Genomic DNA, 27,009 nt, shown 5'->3' with positions numbered 1-27,009 from the left:
ATAATATAGCATAAGACAATTAGGAAATAGTGAGATTAGGTTATAGTCTCCACCCTATGGTGCCCTAAAAAGCTCACCAACTACATAAACCCTAAGATGTTGTCTATGTGAGAAGGGAGAATATGAGTCATTTATTTTCCTACGGTCAAAAGTTGCTTTGAGCACTATTCTTTTCTTTTAAGTTGAGTCGTCACTATGCTTTTTGGGAATCCATAACATTTTCATATAGCTCCAATCGAACAAAGATATATATATATGTATATATATATGTATACATATATATATGTATGTATATGTATATATGTATATATGTATACATATATATATACATATATGTATACATATATACATATATACATATATATATATATATACATATATATATATATATGTATATATATATACATATGTATACATATATATTTATGTATATATATATACATATGTATACATATATGTATATATATGTATACATATATAAATATACATATATATATATGTATATATATATACATATATATACATATGTATACATATATATACATATGTATATATATGTATATATATGTATATTTGTATATATGCATATATATATATATACATATATATATGTATACATATATACACATATATACATATACATACATATGTATATATATATATCTACATATACATATATACATATACATATATATATATACATATATATATAAATATATATACATATATATATATATATATATACATATATATATACAAATATATATATACACATTATATATATACACATATATATATACATATGTATATATATATATATACATATATATATACATATGTATAAATATATATATACATATATATATATATAATATATAAATATATACATATATATATATACATATATATATACATACATACATATATATATACATATATATATACAAATATATATATACACATATATATATATACACATATATATATATACATATATATATATACATATATATATGTATATATATGGATATATGTATGTACGTATGTATATGTATGTATGTATTAAATTATTTGCACTCAGCCCCTAACATTTTATCTTTCATTGCACACATTATATAATACATAACTAGTAAGTAAGTTAGGCAAACAAAATTTTTAATACTTCAAACCAAAAGTGTAGAAAAAAAAAGTCTTTATATATAATATGTATGTATGTATGTATCACATCTTTCCCCGAGCAATAAGCAAAAGATAATGCAATCTTGATGAGAGAAACAAACAAATGGTCCACGAGGAAGTGATCCAAAATTCCATCTAGCATGCATAACAAAAAGTAAGACTATAGTTTGATACTTTTGGTTAAACTATCACAATAGCTTTTACATTGAGCACAACCATTTTCAAGTTCATGATGCATGGATACAGCTGCTTAGCACATTTCTCTCTCTGCAACACATGTACCATGTACATACACGTAATATATATATATATATATATATATATATATATATATATATATATATATATATATATATATATATATATATAAACGCTATTATCTAACTACAAAAGCGAAGAACAAATGCTTAATGCAACATGAATGAATACTTTTAGATCACAAAGCAATATATTCTGCAAGAATATTAGGTTGCCTAAAAGATTCAGCACTATGGAGCCTCCTGTTCTTGTGCAGTTTATTTAATGCGCGACTCCATGCATGCATGTCCACTAGATGCAGTTGAAGTGGCTCATCTCAGCTCAACTCCATCATCTCATGCCCTACCTGGGAGCCATGGACGCAAATTACAAACCATACATCGCCGCAGTCATCATCCAGCTGACATATACTGGCTACTTCGTGATATCCAAAGCAGCTTTCGACGAGGGTTTGAGCACGTTCGTGTTCATCTTCTATCGACAAGCAGCTGCTTCGGTACTACTCGCCCCCCTCGCTTTTGTCTTCGAAAGGTATTCATCATCATCATCATCATCTGCTTTCATTTCGTTCTTAGTTCTGCCGTGGCCATCATCTTGGTTGCTGGTTGCAGGAATTCCTCTCCACCATTGACGTTTATGGTGTCGTTGAAACTGTTCATGCATGCAATGCTTGGGTATATATGTTGTTGATGTTAGCTTTTGTTGCGTGCTGGTAGTGTTGATCTCACACTTTGTGTGACAGTGGTAGTCTCTGTGTTTTTAGGATTACTTTGAGTTTGAACTTGTATAACATCGGAGTGAAGTATACTTCAGCATCAGTGGCCTCAGCAACTGCGAACTCCGTCCCGGTATATACCTTCTTCTTTGCTGTGCTCTTCAGGTTTGTGGCTCTTCTTCTATTCTTCTTCCCTTATGAGATAGAACTAATTTTGTTGACAGTAGTAAGCGACATCATATAAATTATGTACCTTCATTAATTTCCGTTCCAAAGATTAATTCTTTGATGGGAAAAAGATCGAAGCAAAGTAGCTACGATTCAGTACTCAAAAAAACTGATGAGTCGGGTCAGATCGGAACAGGTCATTTCAGGTCGAAAAAATATCGTCTGGTACGATGCAGATGTTCCTCGCTGGCTCATGGCTTTTGATAGAAGTTGCACTCGATTATAGGATCAAGTGGCCTATTGTTATACTTCTTGATGGGCCATATCGCTATTTTAAGGGCCAAACTACATTGCTTGATACATACATATATATATATATATATATATATATATATATATATATTCCCTCACAACTTCATATTTATAGTATCAAAGTTTGCAAGTGTATGTTCTCAAATTAATGCACTTGGCATAGATTATTACCATGACAAATATCTCCAGCTTCAATATATGAACAGAGTAGTATGTGTACTTTAATGATCCAGAATGGAGACCATGAAGGTGAAGAGGATCTCAGGAATAGCCAAGGCAGTGGGAATAGCACTTTGTGTGGCCGGAGTGGTGATGACTGCCCTCTACAGAGGCTCTTACATCCATCCCCTGAACCTCCATGGCTCCTCCGGCCGCCACACAAGTCCAACACACCAGAAGGCAGCTCTGCCAAAGACCACCTGGATCAAAGGCACCCTTTTCATGATCACCTCCAACATAACCTGGGCATTGTGGCTGGTCTTACAGGTGCATTGCACTAGCATTAGATCAGCCATGAGAGAGAGATGTTGCCATAGGCAACAGGGGGGTTTGGGGATTCCATGCTAATCGCTGATCACTTTGCTTACAGGGGATGTTGCTGAAGGAGTACACTTCCAAGCTTCTCTTCACAACACTCGAGTGCCTTTTCGGCACATTTCAGTCGCTGTTTGTTGCGATAGCATTCGAGAGGGACAGCTCCAAGTGGAAGCTGCAGTGGGATATGGGCCTGCTTGCCATCCTCTACAGTGTGAGTGACTCAGCATCTTAAACCGATTAGGTTATTTGATTCTTAAACAGATTAAAATAAGTAATTTTTTTTTTTTTTATCGTTAACGATGTTTGAATTTTCTAAGGGCAATTAAGTCATTTTATTATAAGGATGAAAAATTTTTTTAAAAAAAACTATTTTTGTTACTCTCTTATCCCCTCAATGTCTGTTCCCTCATATCAAAAAATTATAATATTATTTATATATTTTTATAATTTAAATAATTTTAATTTTAATTTATCATTATAGATGTTTGAATTTTATATGGGCAATTAAGTCTTTATCTTATAAGGACGAAAAATATATATAAAAAACTATTTTTGTTACTCTCTTATCTCCTCAATGTCCGTTCCCTCATATCAAAAAAATATAATATTATTTGTATATTTTTATATTTTAAATACTTTTAATTTTAATTTACCGTTAAAGATGTTTGAATTTTCTAAGGGCAATTTAGTCTTTGTATTATAAGGATGAAAAATAAAAGAACTATTTTCGTTACTCTCTCATCCCCTCACCGTCGGCTCACTCATACCAAAAAAATTTATAATACTATTTATGTAAATTTTCTATTTTAAATATAACATATGCTTTATTTTATTTATAAAATATATGAAAGTTATGGTCAATCAGTTGACCATAGGTTCAACCGATGGCCTATCATTTTTCTTAGTGACACCTCAAGAATTTTTAAGAAAGATGAGGAAACACTCACCTATTTCATAAGTACAAGCAAGAAAACTATTCTTGGTATCTTGAGATAAAATGCTACTGGAAATAATTTTATTCCCAACAAGTTTATTGGATATGATGCTATCAACTGAAGGTCAGTCATTTTGTTGCTGATAAATCTTCTTGTGTTTCTCACAAGAAAAAGCAATGATGAATCACATTTTCTTTGATGGCAGGGGTTTGTGGTGACAGGAGTTTGTTTCTATTTGCAAACATTTTGTGTCGAGAAGAAGGGCCCTGTGTTTTCGGCAATTTTCACACCTCTAAATATTGTTTTCACCATGATATGTTCATCTGTTTTCCTAGGAGAGATGATTTCTGTGGGAAGGTGTGGGGCCTACGCATACCTGGTTTTTCTTCCATCTTTCAAACTGTCTGATTAATTTAGCTAAGCTAATGCTATGTTGACACATTGATTTCAGTATTTTAGGTGGACTTCTTATGGTTGGAGGCCTTTATGGAGTCCTATGGGGAAAGAACAAGGAAAGAGCTCTCTGTCAGGTCTCAATCGAAGAAGGAAAGCCAGCACATGCAGGAGAAGGAAGCAACATGGCCTGAACTATTTTGATGTTATTTCTACTTCGAAACATGAAAGAAATCCTTGTGTTGAAGAAATCAAGAGTTGGAAGTGCTACCAAATGAAATCTGCAGCTAAATTTTGAGTTCATGTTGATCAACCAAACAGCCATGGTTTATGAATCAAAACAGTGAAGAATTTTGTTTTTTGTACTGATTCTTACAAGAATGCAATAGTTAAGAGCATACTGCCAAGAGCTTCTACAAGTCCTGTAGGAGTTTAATTCTCCTCAGCAAGGAGGATATACAAGAATTATTTAAAAATATCATATCCTGCTACATATAGTTTTATTTTTCTTACCACAGAACATGAGCAGATAAAAAATCAAATCTACAATGCAATCGGGATTTGAATCGTGAAAGGAAACAGCCGAATGATGAACAGACAACAGACGCAGAAGAGTAATTCCATCAGATCAGCCATGTTTACCTGTAAACCATGTCGGTGTAAATTGTGGCAATCAGTAAACAGGCAATCATGCATCTGTCATCTTCTCCTCTGCATCTGGACTACCTTCTGTGACACTGGAATCTGTTGCCTCCACCTTAGCAGTTTCGACTTGGGCTTTAGTTTCTGAACCCAATGCTACTGCATTTGCTACGCTTGCTACGGAATCTGCCGCCGTAGAAGGAACAGAAGTCTCCCGTGGGGTAGCAGTCGTGATAGCTTGAGCGGCTTCGGCTTTAGAAATCTGCGTAGGTCGTTCATCTGTTTCTTGCACCACTGCTTCTTTCGATGCCTTGCACTCGATCACTTCTTCCTTTGGTAACACAGGTTCTGATGTAACAGTCTCCGATAGAATGTTCTTAGCAGTCTCAGAGGAACTGCTCGTCTCTTCATTCTGCAGAGACGGCAAATATAATTAGTATAAGTTCAACTTCAAATTAGCTTTTGTGAACTTTGTACATACATTTAGTGATTTTTTTTTTTTTTTTTTTTTTATGGTGGCAGGTTCTGAGGCTTACTTCCATCCGGAAGATGACCTGAAAAGTTCCCTACCGAGAAAACATATAAGCAAGAACATCAACGAAAATACACATTATGGTCCTTGGTGTCTATTGAACAATTCTAGGATTTCAAATTCTTGATATTTATTAACTCAAGAAGAGTGATAAGATTAAAAAATTCACTGCATTCATTTAACTTCATACTCAACGTTAACCTTACAGAATTACCTCAAGCATTACTTGGGAGTAGGTCCTATTTATGTGGAAAGCCTTAAGACTGACATCATAGCAGTTGTTGATCTTTGAATGTGTTCTATGCCATGATGATTTGTATGTCACATACCCTATTTCTACGTACTTGATACTTTTCTAATGCCATGAACAAATCATTCAATGCCTGTTTCTATCGATAAAAAAAAAAAAATCTTATAAAAGGTCTTTAAGCCTCCTATACGCGATTTTGACACTAGCATATCCATAATAAACTGTTATCGGCTTTAGCTAAGCCCTACTATCAATGAATTATGGTCAAGCAAGCTTTGAAATGTAGAAAAAATCTAAAACAACTAAAGGGCTACATGGATTAAGAGAACCAATGTGTTTAAGTGATCATCAGCATTAAATTTCTTAATTAGAAACCTAAGGTGGGTATAACAGAGTTTTCCACAGGAATGATATCAGAGTGCTCCACACAAGATTTCCAGCAGAATTAGCCCACGACATAAAATTTACATGCTATAATGAAGGTTGGCACAAGCACTTAAAAAGGGTTTGAGACCTTTCGATGTGTTATGATCGATAAAGGAGAAAAGTAAAAGTGCTGGCACTTGAAAAAAGAAAAAAGACAACTGGCAGTCCTCCTGAGGAAAATTGAAAGGGTGAAGTATCTTTTGTAAAGCTAAAGAAAAAGCCTCTAATTGATTGCACGGTCATTGTCAATAATGCTCATGTATTTTACTGGATAACCTACATGAACAGACATAGGAAACAACAACCAATTGTCAATCAGAAATCAGAAACATAAGAATTGTCTTAGGAGATTCTAAAAGATTCTTCTTAATCTATGGTTCAAAGTAAAGTAGCGCAGGGAAAACATAAAGAGAGAAGAAAACAATAATGGTGAGAATGATGCATTAGGTCTAAAGACGAAGAATATAAGCCACACTATAGGCAGGCAATGAAACAATGACATCAACTACTAGAAAATTGCAATTTTCTATTCTCAAAGAAATCCATGGGACAAAATTGGAGAACCATAAGGTCGGTTACACAATAAAGTCAACATGGAGCTTCTACTGGATTACACTTTCCGCCACACAGCTGCTTCTAATGTAGCAAGCGAATTGAATAATTAAATTCGATATGCATGTGACCTTTGTTGGAATTAAACTTGTTCAAATGTCATAAAGAGTTTCATTGCATCAAGTGGGAGAATCATTACATCAAACAGAAAAAATGGATTAAAAGTCTATAAAAGGATAAGTCAAATTGATTATTGATTATTGATTCTTGAAAAGATTTCTTGAAAGAGAATGATTCATCTTGAATACAATTAATATAATGTATCTTTGGGGACTATATAAACCCCATATGTTGAGTCATGAGGGTAAGAGAGTTTCTGAAATTGTAAAAATATTTTTTGAGAGAAATATAGAAGATTGAAGCTCGTTATACTCTTCCTCTATTTGATATCTCTATCCTCTCTTCCAATGACATCAACAACCTCGCCTAACATAATCAATGCCAAGGTTTTGCTTACTGCCCCTGACACCCGTATTTTACCATGTTAGTGGAGTTTTAGAAGCAGCCAAATGAGGAGGGGATTCCCTCATTCGATGCAACAAATGAGATCAAAAGCTAACATCAAGAATCTTCAGAACACACTACCAGGCCTAAAGATCGCAACTTGTTTCCTTCTGCAGCTGAAACAGAGATTTTGACGATTAAATCTGAGGAATAAGGCAGCGACACGCACCTGGAACAAGTCACTGAGAGATCTCCGCCGGTTCTCCTGCGGTTGCGCCGGCCCCCGCTGAACGTCCCGCCTTCCTCCGCCATCTTTCACCTGGTGATCCGGCGGGGCGGCCGGCTGCTCCAGCGGCGGGGACGCGTCCCCGTCGGCTCTGGCCTTCGTGGCGCACGCTCCCATGGTTCTCTCTCGCCAGGAGAGAGAGAGAGAGAGAGAGAGAGAGGAGAATGGAGCTGATGAGCTACGTAAATACTAGTAGTAACGAGTGTAAATCCTGCAAGGTTTCCATACCAAAGAATAAAAAGTCTTTATGCTTGCATATGCTAAATAAATCTACATTGATTCCTCATAAACATAATTAGTTCCTCGTTAAAACCCTAAAAAATCTTATTCCCTTCTTAATCCAGGATTATAGCATCTTCCACTCATGTACATCCGTATGATATGATCTATATTAATATGTTTTCAGATATATTTGTAAGATAATAAAAGAAATTACTTGTATAAAATTGATTACATCAGTTTTTCTAAGATGACCCTTCAATGAGAGGTAATGAAAAGGGTTATATAATAAATTATATAATCCTTAGCAAAATATTTATGTATAAGATAAGATTGAAATATTACTAAAGAAGAAACACTTCACAAAATTTAGAATTGTGCAGTGTGTGACAATATTATGCAACACTGATATGGAAGAATTTTATGCAGATGTATGTTGTATGGCTGGTGATTTGTTTGCGTGCAAATAGTATGTCACAATGATATGGGATTTCCACTGCTTTTGGGGTAAAAGGAGAAACAGAATACTGTAGCCAGTGGGACAATTATACTGACAATAAAAACATGGTATCTCCAATTTCATGCATTCAAATCCCAAGTTTTTTACTTCTTTTGCTTTCCAAACAAGTACAGCAAATTCAAAACAAGAAGCATACAAAACCTTGATCTCAATGTCATGCCATAGCATTCACATCTTACTGGCATTCCAAACAAATTAGAAGAAGGGTAACAGTTGCCAAGAAGGCTGCTTTCTTTATAAAGAATTTACCAAAGGCAAAGGGTATGCTATTAGCATTGACAATAAACATCCCAAGTACACAGCTCACATGCTTCCAGATTAAGCTGGAACAGACTAGACAAAAATGTCTATAGTCTAATTTGTCTTCCAAATAGGTTCTGGAATGCTAGTCATGGCAGGAGAAGTTAAACCTGCTCTTTGCTTTTCCAGGTCCAACACCGGCGCCATGCCAATTACTTGCTAACAAATGATCAGAGAACCTGTGCAGGAATAGAAGTTTGGTGGAGTACGGCATGCGGCATGTTGATGTTGCCGACACTTGGTGGTCCTGTGCTGCTTCCAGCCGTGGGTTGTAACAATTGCATGAGTGAAACGAATATCTCCATCCTAGTCACATCTCTGTTGGCCTGTGCACAATATATGCAACCTTTGTTTTAGCAATCGTAACATTTTCTTTTTTTTTCAAACACAAAAGAAATTACATTGCTAGAAAGATCGTGTATGACCGATGCTTAAAGAATCAGCACTCAAAAGAGGAAGGAGAGGATCATGCCAGTAGCCTCTTGAAAAAAAGGAATTTTTAGTTGACAAAGAAAACCTAGCCAACCAATCCCCAATGATTTCCTTCCCCAAACGATGACTGAATTTATGGATGTAACATAGTTACCATGGGCTATAAATTTTTGTATGTAACTATGGGCTATAAATGCACCACATGGGATGTTAGGATAAGGAACAAGTGAAAGGAGAATATATGACCTATGTAAGTGTGTGAGGCATGTGCATAATGCTGATGGAATATTAAATTAAAAATTATATTTAGATAACGAGTTAGCTTAAGAGCCGTAATTAAATGAAGAGTTCCATCAAATTAGGCTGCGGTATGGTCTGCCTATGACCTTGTAACATGAGAGAAAGATAGAGTGATTGATTGTGATGAATAAAATATTTTAGTTTCATCCTCTTTACTTATCCGCTACTGTGTTTTTCTATGAATTAATGAAAACTATCATCCTTCAATGATAATTTTCCAACAGGTACAGTATGACACTAAAGTTTGTCTGCATGCTACTAAACTGAAGGCACAGATCAATAGCAAGGAACTTATATGCCAGAGGCATCTTAGTACCTCTACGGCAAAACGTGCCCAAACTTTCCTTTTTCGTGCTTCCATCACCCCTTTCAATATTGTCAATCCCAATCCTCTGATGAAATCAGCAATCTCCAGAAAGAAACCCCGCTCCTCGCAAAGCATCTACAAATAAATCATCTTGAGGCTTTCTCATCATTGATGAGAATTGATGAAAAGCAAGTAACAAGAGGAACCATTTACCTCTACGAGCAGCTGTCGAGGTGGGTTCAGATCCTCCACTATGATCGGACAGATCATTGGTTGAGTTCCTACCTCAAATGCCCATGTTGCACCACCGTCGAAGTTGTCTTTCAAGAGCAACCCGCCCTCTTCACCACTGATCTGTATATGCAGCAAGTAAAAAATGACACTTAGGGTTATAAATCAATGAAGTCCTACACATCTGATCTGAGAATCTGATGGAAGGAATAACAAAATAGAATGTAACAGCTTAAGGCTATGCAGACAAGGATGGAGCTGATTACGACATGTTCACAAAGAAAGACAAATGGCCATATAAAATAAAATTCTTTAACTAGTCCAATTAAGTATTTAATAAAATTACAGTAATCCCAAAACATGATTTGCATGAGATAGCTTCATGAGGGTTTTCAGTTAGAAGAAATCTCTAACGATCATTGGAAGTCTTCACTAGCATAAACCTTTATTGCATCATGCAAAAATTTATGCCACAAATAACAAACATGGTTTTCAATGTCGGTGTTGCTTATTTAGTTTTCAGATTGCTAAAAAGGTGTAACCAATGATTCTTAAGAAGTTTAAGCAAGCTTAGACATATAGCAAATGGTGATTGTAGGATAAATCCACATACTTTGGGTTCTCCAGCAACCTTAAGCTTGTCAGCATGCTTGGTTACACTTTGCAAGAAAAGCATGTGCTTGATGGTTTTTTCCAACAAGGCATCAATGCTACACTGTTCCATTGTCAACAAGTAGCAACAAAATCATTAGTATTGCCCTTAAGCATCAACAATCATAACTCATAAAACTTATGCATGCTTGAAGCTTCAGGTCATAAGGTCACCTTTGCCCCATTTGGTACTATTTCTCGGAGTTCCTTGATACGGTCTTGTATCATCTGTCGATCTTTTGGCCTTGGTCTAGGACTCTCATCAGGTCTCGGCCTCTTCCTACTTAGCTTACCTACTTCAGCAACTTTTTTACTATTTGAATCTGATACACAGTCATATTTAACATTCTGACAATTCTCAACCCATGAGCTGGTCAAAGATTTATGAAGCCCAATTTTCTGAGAGTAGTCTCCATCTTTCTCAAGGTTGCATGAAGACTTGCCATAACCTGAGTATGAAGGCTCGTTTTTCGCAAGTACTGGTGAAAAACCAATAAAGTCATCTTTCCTGTGCTTCGACAGAAGCACTTCGCCATGACTGGGATTTCCAGCATAATGAGAACTATGAACATTTGATAATGAAGTCTTACAAGAAGTACTGTCTTCTGAGCTATGCTTGGCACCTGAATTGATCTTTGAGATTACTGCATCCAATAATTGATCACTGTCATCTATGGAAAATAGCCCAGAATACAAAATCTGATTGCTTGATGAATCTAAGACAGGTATCTCTGTACCCACATTAAGAGCACTTGCACTATTCTCATGCACTAAAACATCATCTAAACTGCCATTTGAGCAATTTGTCTTATTGTCAATATCAAACAAACCAAAAAGATCACTGCTTGAAGTAAAAGCCACAGGAAATGGTGATGCGTCTTTTGATGTATATAGAAGTTTGCATTCATCCAAATCTTGCACACATTGCCTGCTCTCGCCTGGACAAATACCATTTACCTTATAATTAACTCTTTTACATCTTTGATCTCTCTGAACAGCATTTGAATAGCAAAATTCATGCTCAAAAATGTCAGCTGGCATCTCAGGGCAAGAAACTCGAACATCAGGTTTGGATGAAAAGAAACAAGAAGCTTGAACTAAATCACTGTTTTCTTTTAGTGCTCCTGCATCTGATACAGGATTAGAAACTTCATTGATGCAGAAAGGCTGGTCCTTGTTAGAAACCTCTGAAATGCCAGGTTTTCCAAGTGAGCAGCTTCTTTGGTCTAAAATTTGGGGTGCCCCACTTACAGAAAACTTGGCACACAAATTTGAATGTTCAGTGACTCCATGCTGAATGGAACTGGATTTGCCAAGTTTATCTGCATTGTTGGATGATTCACTCTTAACACTTAGTGGAAAACCCTTGGTATCTTGCAGTGATGTAGATAAATTGTTCGCAGATTCTAATGTTCCAATAGCTGATGTGAACATAAGCTCTTCTTCCAGGACCTTTAAACTGTTGGACAATAGAAATAAGTTTGAAACAGAAGGCTCGTTTTGACATTTGGAGCCTGTATTAACTGGCATTACTTGCTGTGTACACTCTATATCTGGCTTCGGAGATATGTCCTGAGTACCATGCATGAAAAGTTCACCTATAGTATGTGTTGTAGTGTTCACATTTTGTTTGCCTGACATTATTTCAGAAGCACTGGGTTGCATTTTCTTATTCATTTGTGATGGTAATGCAGAAAACGATGCAGCAAAAGATTCTGGAGGTAGGAACCTGATGAGCTCATGGCTGAATCCGTTAGCAGTAATAGGCAGTATATTGTCCACAGTAGTACAAGCAGTTGTAGATCGGCAATCAAAAAGCGGGCCAAGTGAAGAATACATTTGACTTTTTTGCCTCAGTGTTTTCTGGGTGTTATCAGATGGATGAGCTCCCAATCCACAATTTAGCTTCAAAACTAAATTTTTCACATGATTAATGAAATCAATGTTTTCCAGAACCTGCAAGATATGGATACACAGATCAGAAAAGAGGATAATAAAAAATATAAATAAGCTTCATTCCTTCAGCATGTCTCGCAGTAAATTTCTTTGATCATAGATAGGATCAGGCTTTCCAGCAGTACATCATCATCATGCCCATAAATGTAAAATAAATTCTAAGCTTTGCTTGTTAATTCTTCATAATGATGTGTGTTTGTGAAGAATTTTCATCAAAAATGATCTTGCAGCATAGTTTCAACCACTCCCCAAATATATAGTGACAATATGCAAGTTTATGATTCCCAATTTGCAAGTAAGTGCACCCATCCATGTTATTTTTCCACACTCCGAGTTGTGTTTATTGCTGTCTGAAACATTAAAACATATAGTGAAATTGGAAACACAAGATGAGGCCACTTCAACAAAGCTAAAATCAGGATCTACTTGTAGTTTTCAATATAGTGGAAGTCAACATACCATCTGGGTGGAACCTAGTTGTATGACTCCAACTGGAAGCACAGGAACAACTACAATTGTCTGCAATGCAAGAAATTTATCAGAAATTTGGTTAAGAAAAAGAAAGAAAATAGAATGATATACCAATAAACACAAACAAGAGAAGAAGAAGAAGAAGTGAGAATAATAGGAAATGTTAAGAGAATACTGCATGACCTGAATGCCTGCTACAATCTGGCAATTTATGTTAGCAAAGCCCTACAAGTACACAATAAACATTCATTAGGGATGGCAAGATGGTAATCAGGGCTTTTACTCCAAATCAGGAAGTAGAATATGCTTTTGAAGTACTTGGCCACAGTAACATTTTAGAATAGATGTTTAATATAGGATTCCACAAGCAAAAGAATGGAAAAAACCCAACACAAAAATTGACGGGCACACTCGCTACTCACTCATCCACAATGAAATCGGCTTGCACAGTACATCTCCAATTATGAACGTTCTATACCATAACATTATTAAGTGTGATACACATAGATCTAATCAAAGAAACTCATGTCAAACCGATATAATAAACTATCACCAACGAACACAGTAAGATAATTCCTAACCACAGACTAGTGATAAATCTACTTATTAAAGCTAATCTCCCTGGAAATAAGGGACACCAAGATTGCTTAAAACTCAAACAGCATGAAAGGTTGGCCCAATCACATGACACCATATTCAAAATCAAGAGAAGATGTAGCTTTGAACATTAGTCAAGAGGAAGAAATTGATTAAAAATTATCCTAAGATGCAGTACAGACTTTGCAGAACCACTGCCATCATCATAATGATAAAAGCGAGCCAATCTGCCTGAAAGAAGAGTATAACATCTCAGTTCAGTCCTGCAATGGAAATGGGCAAATTCTTGGTTTGATTTATAAAAGTACGATGAGTGTACTATCCTTAATTTAGGATTAAGCATTTTGGACTAGTGATTTACCCCCAACGATGTTAGTAGCATAATTATCTCATCAGGATAAGTTGTGACAATTGGTATCAGAACCGAGACGACATGAGGCATGGTGAGAGGCTTGAGTATAAAAGGACTATCTGTATAGGGAGCTAGAGGACGTCCACGGAACGGAGCAAAAGGATACATCATGGTTTGGAGCTACCACTAAAGCATGTCACACACGCATCATGTTAGGGTCTGATTTTGAGCTATGTTGGACAACACATCTTAAGTGAGAGAGAATGTAATACCTGATTTACTTACACATCCGATTGACTTATAAGAGTCTTAAGTAATTTGGGCTTGTCGTTTAGTCTCAATGAAATTAATGAGTCAATTATACTCTGACCAGAGGTAGTGACAAAGGGCCTTTACAAAACCCAAAAGTTTCCGTTTTGGGTCAATAAGCCTTTGCATAGCCCAATTCCAGCCTAAGGTGCTTTACACTTAATTACATCTAGAATTTCTAGATGTTTTTGAAAATTTAGGCTCACTTCTTCAAATAACTGATGAAATAACACAAGTCTAGGCCTCATCTTCTTCTCTAATTCAGTTATTTTATCAGTTACAGAAGCAATTAATTCCCGAAAACAACCGAGGATAGTCAAAAGCAAATCATTTACACCAAGAGTATTCCAATGTGCATTTATTTGTCAGTCTTAGTATATATTTTCCTTAGTAATGTTATAAAGAGAAACAATCCCCTGAGCTATACCTACCAAAATTTCCAAGTTTCATATGTTAAGCCATTGACAAGATGACCTAGGTACACAAATAACAACAATGTTGTCACACATAAAGTGCCCACCTCAGAGAGCATTTTAGGTTATAGCATCATATGTTTAATTTTTAACTAGACAATAAGAACATCAAAAGCTATACCTTAGATGTGGAACCAAATCCATCAAGGGTATCCTTATGGATCCACAGATGTTTTCCCACTGAAGCTGCCTGTCCAGTTAACCTGAAATAAGAAGTCCATTAAGTAAGCTAAACTAGGAAAGAGAAGCCAACGGCAAGCATAAAGAAGACGAATAAGAAGAAAACATTTCACAGAAATGCCAAAACCAAGAATGACCAGATTAGTCCACACACCCATCTCCGACAATATGGACCTGTGATGCCATAATCTTGTCAACCAGATCAACTATTCTGTCATCTGCTTGACAGCCTCGCTCCGAGAAGCAGTTGTCCTCGGTACTTTCAACAACAGCATGTTCCTTGAGCAGCAAATCTGAAACCTGCAACTTTGACACGCCCAGCTTCCGGTCACAATACCCATCCTCCCAGGTCAAATGCCTGCTAAATTTCACAATAGAGTCCTCAAAACAAATGTCAAAACATGTAATCCAAAGGTTTAAACAAATAGTCGACCAAAACTCCAAAATTTTTCACTCGTTTTTAAGATCATAGTGAAACAACGTCACAAGCATCATACAAGAGCTCAAAGCTACAGCCGCACAATCCATGCAAGACCTAATGTCAATAACACATTTTTCTGCTTGCTATCCATCACAAATGTTTAGAAACCACAGGGATATTTTTGTTTGCCTTGCCACTCAAAAATGGAAAGCAAATGAAAGAGACACAGAATAAACCATAAAAAGCGTCTCGGTTTTTCCAAAGATAACCAAACAAGCATATTTCTTCGTACGTAACAACATGAGAAGCTCAGATATAAGCTTCCATCAGCTCAAGACGAACCGGACGTAGACACCTTTTTCCTTACTTATCATGTTACCAAGCTCATCAAATGCGAGTTTAGTATACCCTACCTCTGCTAAACTTTACCCGGCGAAACAGAAAGACATAAAATTCGAGAGAGGAAACTTACATCCCACTCCCAAAGCCGGTCGCGCTCCAGAAAACCGCGTACGACCACCCGAACTCGAGGCACAGTTGCCTCAGCGCCTCTCTCAGCGGCAGCCCCATGGCGACAAGCCCCACCACCACGGTCGATCGACCAAAAAAGACCCGACTTTGCCGCCAAATTCGGAGGAAGAAAGCAACTGGAAGCCGAAAAGGAAGGGAGAGAAGGAGAGAGACAACGGAAGGGCTCCGAGAGACAGCAAATGTCGACACCGCGCGGCTCCGGGGATAAGAACGGGTCTAGCTGCCGCGGCAAGAGCCCCGCCCCGCCTGCATGGTCCGCAGTCCACCACCCCTCTTCCTACCACGCGCGGCCCTCCCCTCCTCCTCCGCTGTCGGTCGCCGGCCACCCATCGACGAGCTTGACCACCTGGGGGAGCTTCGAGAGGGTCTCCGCGGAGCGCGAAGAGAGCACGTTTAGAGAGAGAGAGAAGATGGCCTCCTTGCGAGGGGTGGTCCTCTTTACAGGCAAGGCCGCATCGTTCCTCCGATTGCGGGGGTAGAACCGTAAGTCCAGGTCAATATATATACCCAGACGGGAGGGATGAAACAATTGACGAGAAAATCCAAACCGAGAACTGGGACCCACATGTCTTCCAATAACAACACGGGTATCGAACTAGGTAACGAATCGCAAGCAGTATCAACTCCCCCCTCTAAACCATTGAATCCAGACCGTCGGATCCAGTCTAATAATTAATTCCTGAACTGCAGGAAATTAACGAAATCGCCATTGTCTCCCGCATAGGAATTGGACGCCAGTGATGAACGCTTGAGATGATTTTGGCGGTCAATCAACGGGAAGTTGTTATCCCGCATAGAAAATTCGTGCACGTGTTCGTATATTTACTCTTAATTATATCGTGCGCAGCTTCCGGGAGCTCGGCCGACAGAAGGGAGGCGTGTTTTAGGCCACGCTTGTTGTGCAAATTTACGAGGGTTGCCACTGAATGGGGGCTTTCAAATGGGGTGTCCTTTCCTGGTTTGTATAATGGGTCATCATGTAGTCTTTTAATGGTGGGGTTGATCTTTCGAAGTGATGGCCGTAGTGGGGTGTAAGGCGCTGAGAGGAGGAGTACAAGGAGGGCTGACACACTCCCAGTGGCTTGTCTTCTCCTTTTGCTTAAACTACTAAAAAGCTCTCAGCTGCAAACATTTGCCTTTCTCCTTTTGAGGAAGGATGTGATGGCTTTTGTTCTGTTGTTCTTCACTAATCTTTGTTGGAGCCACACCCTGATGATGTAAAATTAATGAGCTTGTTTAATGACTATGATCTTGTTAGCCGGAGATGAGGGGAGAATCCATGTTGCTTCTGTTCTTTGGTTCTACATGAGTGTTTGTTGAAAGACTAACTGGAAGGGTATCCGTTCCTCTGTGGACTTTGATGAATGATACCACTTCAGGAACTTCTATCATTCATGCAGTCCATCTATGTGGGAATGAAGCAAAGAAATGCAGTGAAGAAGCATGTTTTTAAGTTCATTGGAGATGGGCAGGAGACTGTATGGAACACCGAAGTCGTACTGGATTCATGGTTGGATTCTTTTTGTGCTCCATTGCTGTCAATTTGGTCACATTCCAAACACTCAACAGCATGTTTGGATGGAGATGTGCCACGTCATGATCCATTTAGATTTTAATTCCTCTGTCTAATTATTTGCTCTAAATATAAGGTTTAGAACATAAAATCTTGACTCGGCTATCTCAGATTCTAAGAGGTCTGCTTTGATAGGAAAGTAACTCTTCAAACAACCACTACACTAACCAATAGGCAGATCTCTAAGTTATCTGTCTTACGAAGAGAAGGTGAGCAGTGTGACATGAATAAATATGAGCTCAAACATTGGGCTTGGAAGGATAGAACACTTGATGGCAATCAGCTGGGTTAACCCACTAAAGATTCAGCATTTATGATGGCCAAGTGCTGAGTGCTTCTTTACCGAGAGGACAGAGAGAAAAAGTAGGAAAAGATAAGAGCCCACTAAAAGACATATCTGTATGAGAATCTTGACCTTGGCTTGTACAATTATACACCCTTCCCCCACAAAAGCAAAAGTTTTGATTTGAAGCTACTAGTCCTTTGTTGTTTGACACTCGATCTAAGGCCCACCGGTAATGGGAGGGGTGTTACAAGTCACAAGAATGGCAGGCAGATAGGATTAGGGTCACACCAGTATGGATCCCCCACTTCTTTGTAGTTGGATCAGGGAGGACTCAGCCAAAAAGTTTCTGTGATTGATGATGGAGCCTTTTGTTTTGTTTGGACCCGATCTAAGTGCACTGAAACAAAAAAAAAAAAAAAGGACCAGGAAATAAATTTGCCATCTCATCAATTTGTAATCTCTACTCCTTCTGGATTCTGAACTGTAAACAAAATGTTCAGGAAATAAGATCAAAGAAAGATGAACAGATAACAACTACGAGGGGAAGTGAGACAGTTCTTCATTTTTACTACTTTTTTTTTTTCTCAAACAAAATACCTTTTTAAATTATAAAAACACCTCAACATGGCTAAAACCCAGCGATCAAAGCAAAATAAGACAACAAATGCTTGAAGTAGATTCATCTTCTTGAGGTACTTTCTTCACCAACAAATGTCTAAAATTCAGGTCTTAGATCTCACCCTAAGTCGTCAATTTTCTATGTTTCAATCATTTGGCAGATGTGCATTGTTCGCTTCCTCACCACTCATCCATGCTGATTTGGATCAGCACGTACGCACAAGAAGGTCACCACCCAACCCCTGTTTCTTCGTGCATGAAACTTGCAGTTCCTTTTGTCTTTTCTTCTCCGCCCCCCCCCCCCCTTTCCCAAATAGCAAAGCCCTTGTGGCTTATCCCGATCCTCTGGGACAAGCCACAACAAACGTCCTACAGGGAAACTTGAGGCATGGAGTTGGAAGCTGCATGTGATTGATGGGTAGATGGATCTGCGAAGCTTGGATTGACATGGGGAAACTCTTTTGGATGGGGAATATTTTGATGCTATTGGAGCAACCTCTCTGGTATTGTGCAAACAAAAACACTCTGTTACTTGGTTGGCAACATGGCCCTCCTCTTCTTGGACCAAGTAGCAGTCTTGGCAAAGCGAGGGAGGATCCTTCTTAGCTTCACTACAATCTTTGATGAGTTTGAAGGAAAGAGAAAGACAAAAAGATCATCCCGAAACCCTCTCTGTACAAAACAACATCTTGATTTGTGGTCTGCATCAGGGACCATTGTGGCTGCCACCAGTGGACGGTGTTCAGCCTCAGTCACTGACTGAGCACACAAGCAGCAGCCCTAAAGTGGAGCTGTTAGTGGGCCCACGCAAGGATGATCCTTGAGGTTTAACCTCATGCGATGGAGGACTGTGCTGTGGCGTCTTGTCCTCATGCCATCGTGGGTTGGAAAAAAGCTGCTTAGGTGGGTGTACCGATTCGCCCCACGGGGTGATGTATTCATGTGTAGGTCGACGCATAGAGATGGATCACATACATATATTCGGTTTGCAAGAGACCACATCACCCTCGAAGATATCGAGGAGTTCTTTGATTCACTATTGATACTTAAGATAATAGGGATGTAACACTTTTGACACCTTGATGGGCTGTGGCATCACAATCAACGTGTAGAGCAAGCAAGCTACAATAATATGACATGACTATCGTGCATTAATGGAAGTTGTTGATATGTGCATGACCGCAGGACCAAACTCAAGCCAAAGCAGTGAGGACATTGTATCCAGATGTGCTCGATCGTATACTTCACAAGCAATTGTTAGCCTACGCCAAGTTATGATGATTGCTCTAGATTTCTTAGAACTAGATACTATTCTTGGGCAAGCTTAGCTAAGCAACGAGGCCATTTATTCAAGTTTTGATGTGGCGAATGGAGTATGGATCTTCTCATCTAACTATTTCCACTGTGTGTTTCTGTCTTGATATAATTGTGTTTTAGAAAGGCTTTCTGATGCATGCATATGAACTCATAAGGATAAATCAGCAACAATAGAACAAGGAGGTTCCAAAAGAACTGATTGATTTTAATGCATTTCCCAGTATGATTCTTAAATTAACAAGATAATTTATAAATTATATTTACTGAAAAATTTTAGATCCACCTTTTGATATAATCAAATTTTAGATTGATTAGAGAGAGGATTTGAATTTTTTGTAAAATCTTATATTGACTTGACTATCAAAGTAATCCACTTAATATTAGTTTTACGGGTCATATTCATAATAATGCGAGAAATTTGTCTTGAGAAAATGACCCTCTAGTTCTCGAGGCTAGATAGACATAAATAAATCAATGATCAATTTTGATACTAAACAATGAGAAAGAACCAAATCCTTTATGAACTTTTAATGAGTTTTACTTCTCTGTCTCTAGACTTTCTTCGTAAACACAAGTTAAGGTGGTCTCAGAATACTAATAAAGACTTTTTCTGTTCATGATTGGACCCTATTGTCCCTGCATAACACATACTTTGCTTTGAAGTAGCTCCTTTACCTTCAACTTTGGGATACAGAATCCATTCACATTAGACACAAAAGAGTTTAAACAGCTCACACATTTTTCAAGTCAGAGAAAACTTTCTCCTTGCAAATTTTCCATCTGATTCCATATCTTCAAAATAAACATTACATTCCTCCTTACTACTGGCAGTGAGAAGCAATTTTCAAAGGATGGTGGCTTCCAACAATGAGCCAAGGTGATGGATGAGTGAGGTCTCCACTCACTACCATGGCTGTGATCTCCCATGAACCTTGGTGGATCACATTCAAATGCTGTTCAGTACCAGTCATGCATGCTTTGGTCCCCCTACTGCAGCAACAGAGTGCAATGGCCTGACATTGGACCATTGCATCACTCACCATGCCTGACTTGGTTTCCAGCAGATAAAAGCCAAAAGGTGAGGCAACGCTGCCTGCGTTACCTGCACTCGATTGAACGCACAGAATCAAAAGACTCTGAACTCTGCTTATGCCTCTGCCATCATGTTAAATCTTGTGCAGAGAAAGCTGACATGTTAATGCACTATTAGATATATTATAAATATAAATAAATTTTGATTATTAATTAATAAAAAAATTAATTATAGTAAAATTTTGTAAGAGATAATTTTTATAGGAGAGATGTTGAATCTCGGATTTTGATGATGAAGTCAATTGTCATTTGTTATCTAATCCATACGTTGAGATAAGTATATAAGATTAACTACGATGAAAGTAAGACATATAGTAGGAGTTACGCCGGAGTCAAGACCATGATCACGTTGGGGGTTCGAGAGTTCGACAGAAGTCCGGACGGTCGTCGGAGGTTCTACGGGAACAAATCCGAGAAGTCCAGGAGCTTGCCAAAAAAGCTCGTCGGAACTCGCCAAATAGATCGTCGCAAGTCCAGGAGTTTATCGGAAGTCCGCCGGAGCATCACCGAGGGTTCGTCGGATGTTTGCCGAAAGCTCGCCGGAAGAAGCGATTGACGCACCGGAGCAAGTTGCAGTATTAATATCTTAAATATCATAGTTATCATGTAGATTAAGTTAGGAATGGGAGGTGATCCCATTAACTTAATCTAAGGGCAATTGGGCCTTTGACAGACTCAAAATTAGCCGAATGGATCAGCCCATTCGGACCCAGAATTCCTGACCGGCGATGGCACCGCCTAGGAGCTCAGTCTCCCAGGAATGCTAGGTGGTGGTATCGCCCCTGTCAGGCGGTGGTACCACCTGAGCTCAGTCTCCGAGCAATGCTAGGTGGTAGTACCACCTAGTTATGGCGGTAGTACCGCCAAGACTCCGGAAATCCGGGAGATGACATTTTTGAGCTCCAAATTCAAACCAGTTGGGGCCTACATAAACCCCACCCTTTTCTGCATAAAAGGGCACCGAAATCTTGATCTTATTCTAAGAATTTGAGAGCTCAAAAGTGTTGTAAAAGGCCAAAAGTTCTTCTCCCTCTTTTTATCTAAGTTTTGATCATTCAAGAGAGGAGTGAAAAATATGTAAGGGTTGTCTCCTAAGCCCGTCAAATGGAGTAAAGCTGTAAAAGGGTGGTTGACATTTGTCTATTGAAGGAAGGCCTCTAGTGGATATTGGTAACCTCATTGGAGGAGGAAGCCAAAAGTGGATGTAGGTCAAGATTGACCGAACCATTCTAAATCTCGGTTTGCATTTACATTCTGCTCTCTATCTTAACTGCAAACTATCTCCATTGTTTTTCTTCAACTGTACTTCGTTTAATCTTAATTTGAAGAACTTTCCAAAACAGTTTTTCATCGAAAGTGTTTTTATCGTACGAACGTCGTTTTAAATCGTCGAAAGTTTTTCGTTGCACTAATTCACGCACCCCCCCCCCCCCCTCTCTTAGTGCTCTTGATCCTAACAATTGGTATCTGTAATATCCCCCATTTTTAAAAATTTAATAAATGCTTATTTGTAAATATGAGGATTATTTAATAATTTTTTTATATTAAATAATATTATAATAGAAGTTTAATATGATTTATGAAAGTTTCAGATTTAAGTTATAAAAAAAAAAAAAAAAAATTAGTGGACATGTGTCACTAGCTAGCCTAATGGTGCCACCTAAGTTTGCTCTAAGGATGACACCTAGCACTTTTCATGCATGCTTGCCACCTTGAAACTTTGCAACTCTTGTGTTAACAAAAAGTAATTAAGTAAGAGATTAAAGGAGAAACTAAATGTAACCTTCAGATGCTGCATCCAACGTGAGTTTAAGAAGAGAAGAGAAGGGAAGAAGAAGAAGAAGAGGAATTGAAGAAGAAGATTTGATTGAGGTTTTGCATCAACTCCCCCCATTTGGGAATCAAATTTGTTTAAGGCAAGTGTTCTAACCTCTTCCTACAGAACTCCTAATCTTTGTTTTCCTTTTAATTTTTCATAATGCAGAAGATTTCAGCTTAGTACCAAACCGTTCTTTCCTTTTTGATACAAATCCATGAATCTGAAATTTTTCGGTAATCTGACCTCTATTCAATATTTCGGTCATAACATTTTGTAATAAACTCTGATTTAGACAAAACCTATTCCATTTGAAAGTAGACTCAAATATCTTTATTTTGACACTAAGATTGAATGATTCGGAGTTTAAATGACTACTAAGACTTCTGTTTCAATTCACCCTACAGATTCTGCAAAATAGGGACTGAAATTTCTGACCTTCTGTTACTAAATTGCTCATAACTCTCTAGAGAAAATTCTGAATTAAGCAAAACTTAGTTCCTTGGAAACTAGATTCGTGTATCTTTCTTTTGACACCTAGTTGGAAATTTTGAAGTATGTTTGCCTTCTGAAACTTCTGTTTAAATCGATTCTATCAAGTCTGCAAAACAGGGATGATTATTTCTGACCTTCCTTTACTCTATTTGGTGTAACTTCCTGTTAAGAAATCAAAAAATTATAAATCTGAGTTCATCGGAAAATAGATTGATACAGCTTTCCAATGACACCTATTTTTAGTGATTTAGAGCATATTTGGTCACTCAAACAATTCAGAAACTATACCATTCAAATCCTGTCATAATTGAAAACTTTGTTGGGATTTGCCTATTCAATTTTCATCCTATTGGAAAATTGATTTCTGCTAAATTCTTCTTCAATTGAGCTTTATATTAGTCCTTTGAAGTTCTTGAATTGTTCATCCTGAAATTATTGTATAACTGAAATTTATTATGTAATGCTTTGTTTGCATTTCCTTGTTTGATAAGGCACATGCATATCTTCGTTGTTCCGCATGTGTTTCTGATATGTGTCAATGTTATTGTTCATACTACCCTTTTGTACTCTGGTGTCTTGTGGGATATTGTGAACCTTTGCCAGAAATGGTAAAGGGAGTTATGCTTAGAGCCCGCGATTGCTCTGCCGGCCCCATTGACTTCACTCAGACGTGGGTGGATGGAGCTCCCAGACGTGGGAGACTTATGCTTGGTGGTCATCCAGAAATGGATGAATCACATTATGTATGTGGTCCCACAGCGCCATCTATGCTCATTGATATGATATCCAAAGCTTTGTTTATGAGTTCATATTATGCTTTGGATAAAAATGGAATGCATGCTACATCAAGAATGACATACAAGCTTGTGTTTATTATTCGGTTCACTTATTATACTTTGAAGTGTTTCGTTTGTCATTATTATGCCCCCAAACACTCTTATACCTTTGGATATGCACCTAAATACTTCATGTGCCATTTGATACATGCCTAAATGCTTCCTTTGCCAATGAAATGCTCTAATTTCCTTTCTCCTATTGTTATGTCTAATGCCTGTTTTTGAACGAGGTAAACCTTTGTGATTTTATATCAAAAGAGATGACTTCAAATGAACACTTGTATTTCTACTTTTGTATCTTGATACTAAGCTTGCTTGAACTTCTCCTATCGCCATGGATATGTTAGACGCTTGCTGAGCTCTTTATGCTCACCCCGTTGCTATATAAATTTTTCAGGGTAGCTTGTCACGCACTGAAAAGCTAGAATTAGGTTAAAGCAGTGAAAGGCTAGAAGATTTTTGAGCTAATCTTTGTTGGATGATGGTTTTTGTTGTATAGTATGTTAGGATCGAGAGCACTAAGAGGGGGGGGGGTGAATTAGTGCAGCGGAAATCTTACAGCGATTAAAACCAAAAGCTACGTTCGTTCAATAAAAACTATTATGATGCAAAAGCTAATTCTCAGTTTGTATCTAAGTGCAGTTTGCGTCTAAGCGCAGATTGCGTCGAAGCGCAGTTTACGTCTAAACGCAGATTTACGTCTAAACTCAGATTTGCGTCTAAACTCAGTTTTACGTCTAAACGCAGATTTACGTCTAAACGCAGTTTTACGTCTAAACGCAGATTTACGTCTAAACTCAGATTTACGTCTAAACGTAGTTTTACGTCTAAACGCAGATTTACGTCTAAACACAGTTTTACGTCTAAACGCAGATTTACGTCTAAACGCAGATTTACGTCTAAACGCAATCAAGACGTAAACGAAAACTGCACAGAACCTTGTTCGTAAAAACGCAGAAGACAGTTTGCAGTTGTAAATGAAATCAAGACGTAAACGTAAACTGCACAGAACCTTGTTTGTAAAAGCGCAGAAGACAGTTTGCAGTTGTAAATGAAATCAAGACGTAAACGTAAACTGCACAGAACCTTGTTCGTAAAAGCGCAGAAGACAGTTTGCAGTTGTAAATGAAATCAAGACGTAAACGTAAACTGCATAGAATTCGTTCATAAAAGCGCAGAGAGCAGAGGCTAAGTAGGAGGTTTGCAGTAATGATAAGGTGCTCAAAATAAACGCAAACCAGAGATTTAGAGTGGTTCGGTCAGTCTTGACCTACTCCACTTTTGGCTTCCTCCACCGATGAGGTCACCGACGTCAACTAGAAGCCTTCCTTCAATAGGCGAAGGCCAACTACCCTCTTACAGATTCACTCCTTTTGATGGGCTTAGGAGACAACCCTTACAAATGTTTTCTCTCCTCTCTTTACAACTCAAACTTGAAGAACAGAAGGAGGAGGAAAAACTAGCAGTTTTGAGCTCTAAGAACCACTGAAAAGATCAAGATTTCAGCTTGAGTTCTTGCACTTTTCAGTGCTGAATGGGTGGGGTATTTATAGGCCCCAACCCAATTCAAATTTGGAGCTTAAAACGATCAAATCCCGGAATTTCGGGATCAGGCGGTTGCACCTCTTGACTAGAGAGGTTGCACCGCCTGGCAGAGCTCGAAGACTGAGCTCAGGCGGATGCACCTCTCTGTCAGGGGTGGTTGCACCTTTCTGCCAGAGCTCGAAGACCGAGCTCAGGCGGTGCATCTCCTGACCAGAGAGGTTGCACCTCTCTGCCAGAGGTGGTTGCACCTCTCTGCTAGAGGTGGTTGCACCTCTCTGCCAGAGCTCGAAGACCGAGCTCGGGCGGTGCATCTCCTGTCCAGAGAGGTTGCTCCTCTCTGCCAGAGCTCGAAGACCGAGCTCGGTGGTTGCACCTCTTGGCAGAGCTCGAAACTTGAGCTCTGGCGGTGCTACCTCTTGACAGAGGAGGTTGCACCGCCCAGTCTCGCTTGGAGACTGAGCCCTGGGCGGTTGCACCTCTTGGCTGGGGAGGTTGCACCGCCCAGTCTCGCTGGAAAGCCTAGCCTGGGCGGTTGCACCTCTTGGCTGGGGAGGTTGCACCTCTTTCACTATTCCAGCTCACTTGGTTTGGCTCCAAACTTAGTCCAAACCAGTCCGAACTTGGGCCTAATTGGCCCCTACTTGGGTTATAGGATTAACACATAATCCTAACCCTAATTAATGTGCTAACTATGAATTTAAAGACATTTTCTAAGCTATTACAAAGTCCGCAAGTCAAGACTTCTTCTGGCGAGCTTCCGGCAAACTTCCGACGGTCTTCCGATGAACTCTCGGAAACCATTCTGCGGACTCCCGGCAAGCTCCTAGACTTCACGATTTGATCTTAGCGAGTTCCAACGAGCTTCTTCGGCAAGCTCCGATCTTTCTCGGCGAGCTCCGCGAACTTCCAACGAACCTTCCGGCGAGCTTCCGAAAAACCCTTCGGCAAGCTCCCAACTCATTCTCGGCTAGTTCCGGTAGCATTCCCGACGAACCTTCGGACTTCCGTCGAACTCTCGAACTCGCAACAAATCCTTCGCGCTTGACTCCAACACTTTGTTTCGCTTTATGTCTTCATCGTTATCATAGTTAATCCTGCACAACAAAACAAAACTTCGATCGAGACAATTAATCCTAGGCAATTAACCAAGTTGTCCGGCATGTCATTGGTCCTTCGACGCTTCGTCCGATTCTTCGGCGCATCGTCCTTTCCTGCAGCCTATTGCCCAATCGGCCAGTTGACTCCGCAACTCCGATATCCTTGGCACAATACCCGCTCTTCTTGGCCCGATGCCCGAGTCCACGGCCCGAAGCCTTCTGTCGATACGTCGACCGATCCACCGGCCCGACGTCCAATCTTCTGACATGTTCCTTCGGCACAACATGATTTTCCTGCTTTAATTGTCTCATTCTGATCAAAGCATCCTGCGTCACTCAAAACGCAGATTAAATCATAAACATATATCAAGTAGTTTCATCATCAAAATACGAGA

General features: G+C 38.7%; 3 protein-coding genes across 4 annotated transcripts; 1 reads left to right on the top strand and 2 right to left on the bottom strand.

Annotated features, from left to right (window-relative positions):
* The first annotated feature begins 1,743 nt into the window (after positions 1–1,743).
* On the top strand, positions 1,744–4,862 carry LOC135612615 (WAT1-related protein At5g64700-like). Its single transcript, XM_065109106.1, has 7 exons — positions 1,744–1,968; positions 2,049–2,111; positions 2,201–2,317; positions 2,866–3,118; positions 3,222–3,380; positions 4,310–4,461; positions 4,556–4,862. The coding sequence occupies exons 1-7, from the start codon at positions 1,775–1,777 to the stop codon at positions 4,689–4,691; spliced, it is 1,074 nt and encodes a 357-aa protein (XP_064965178.1). The 5' UTR covers positions 1,744–1,774; the 3' UTR covers positions 4,692–4,862.
* Positions 4,825–7,845, bottom strand: LOC103985251 (uncharacterized). The gene is made up of 2 exons (XM_009402899.3): positions 7,633–7,845; positions 4,825–5,551 (listed from the first exon to the last, which is right to left on the bottom strand). Exons 1-2 carry the CDS (start codon positions 7,804–7,806, stop codon positions 5,186–5,188), a joined length of 540 nt encoding a protein of 179 aa, XP_009401174.2. The 5' UTR covers positions 7,807–7,845; the 3' UTR covers positions 4,825–5,185.
* Positions 7,846–8,570: 725 nt separating this feature from the next.
* On the bottom strand, positions 8,571–16,410 carry LOC103985250 (transcription factor LHW). Of its 2 annotated transcripts, none has more exons than XM_009402897.3 (10): positions 15,881–16,394; positions 15,142–15,348; positions 14,929–15,010; positions 13,260–13,301; positions 13,065–13,124; positions 10,824–12,605; positions 10,612–10,713; positions 9,981–10,121; positions 9,777–9,902; positions 8,571–9,054 (listed from the first exon to the last, which is right to left on the bottom strand). In XM_009402897.3, the coding sequence occupies exons 1-10, from the start codon at positions 15,976–15,978 to the stop codon at positions 8,899–8,901; spliced, it is 2,796 nt and encodes a 931-aa protein (XP_009401172.2). In that variant the 5' UTR covers positions 15,979–16,394; the 3' UTR covers positions 8,571–8,898. The 2 variants fall into 2 exon arrangements, with proteins under 2 accessions (XP_009401172.2, XP_064965177.1); XM_065109105.1 differs by having other exon boundaries at positions 8,630–9,054; positions 15,142–15,345; positions 15,881–16,410.
* Between the last annotated feature and the right edge of the window lie 10,599 nt (positions 16,411–27,009).

Source organism: Musa acuminata, chromosome BXJ2-5 (assembly GCF_036884655.1).
Source record: "Musa acuminata AAA Group cultivar baxijiao chromosome BXJ2-5, Cavendish_Baxijiao_AAA, whole genome shotgun sequence".
Classification (NCBI taxonomy): domain Eukaryota; kingdom Viridiplantae; phylum Streptophyta; class Magnoliopsida; order Zingiberales; family Musaceae; genus Musa; species Musa acuminata.
The sequence above is the reverse complement of the archived record's forward strand: the minus strand, read 5'-3'. Positions and strand labels throughout refer to the sequence as shown.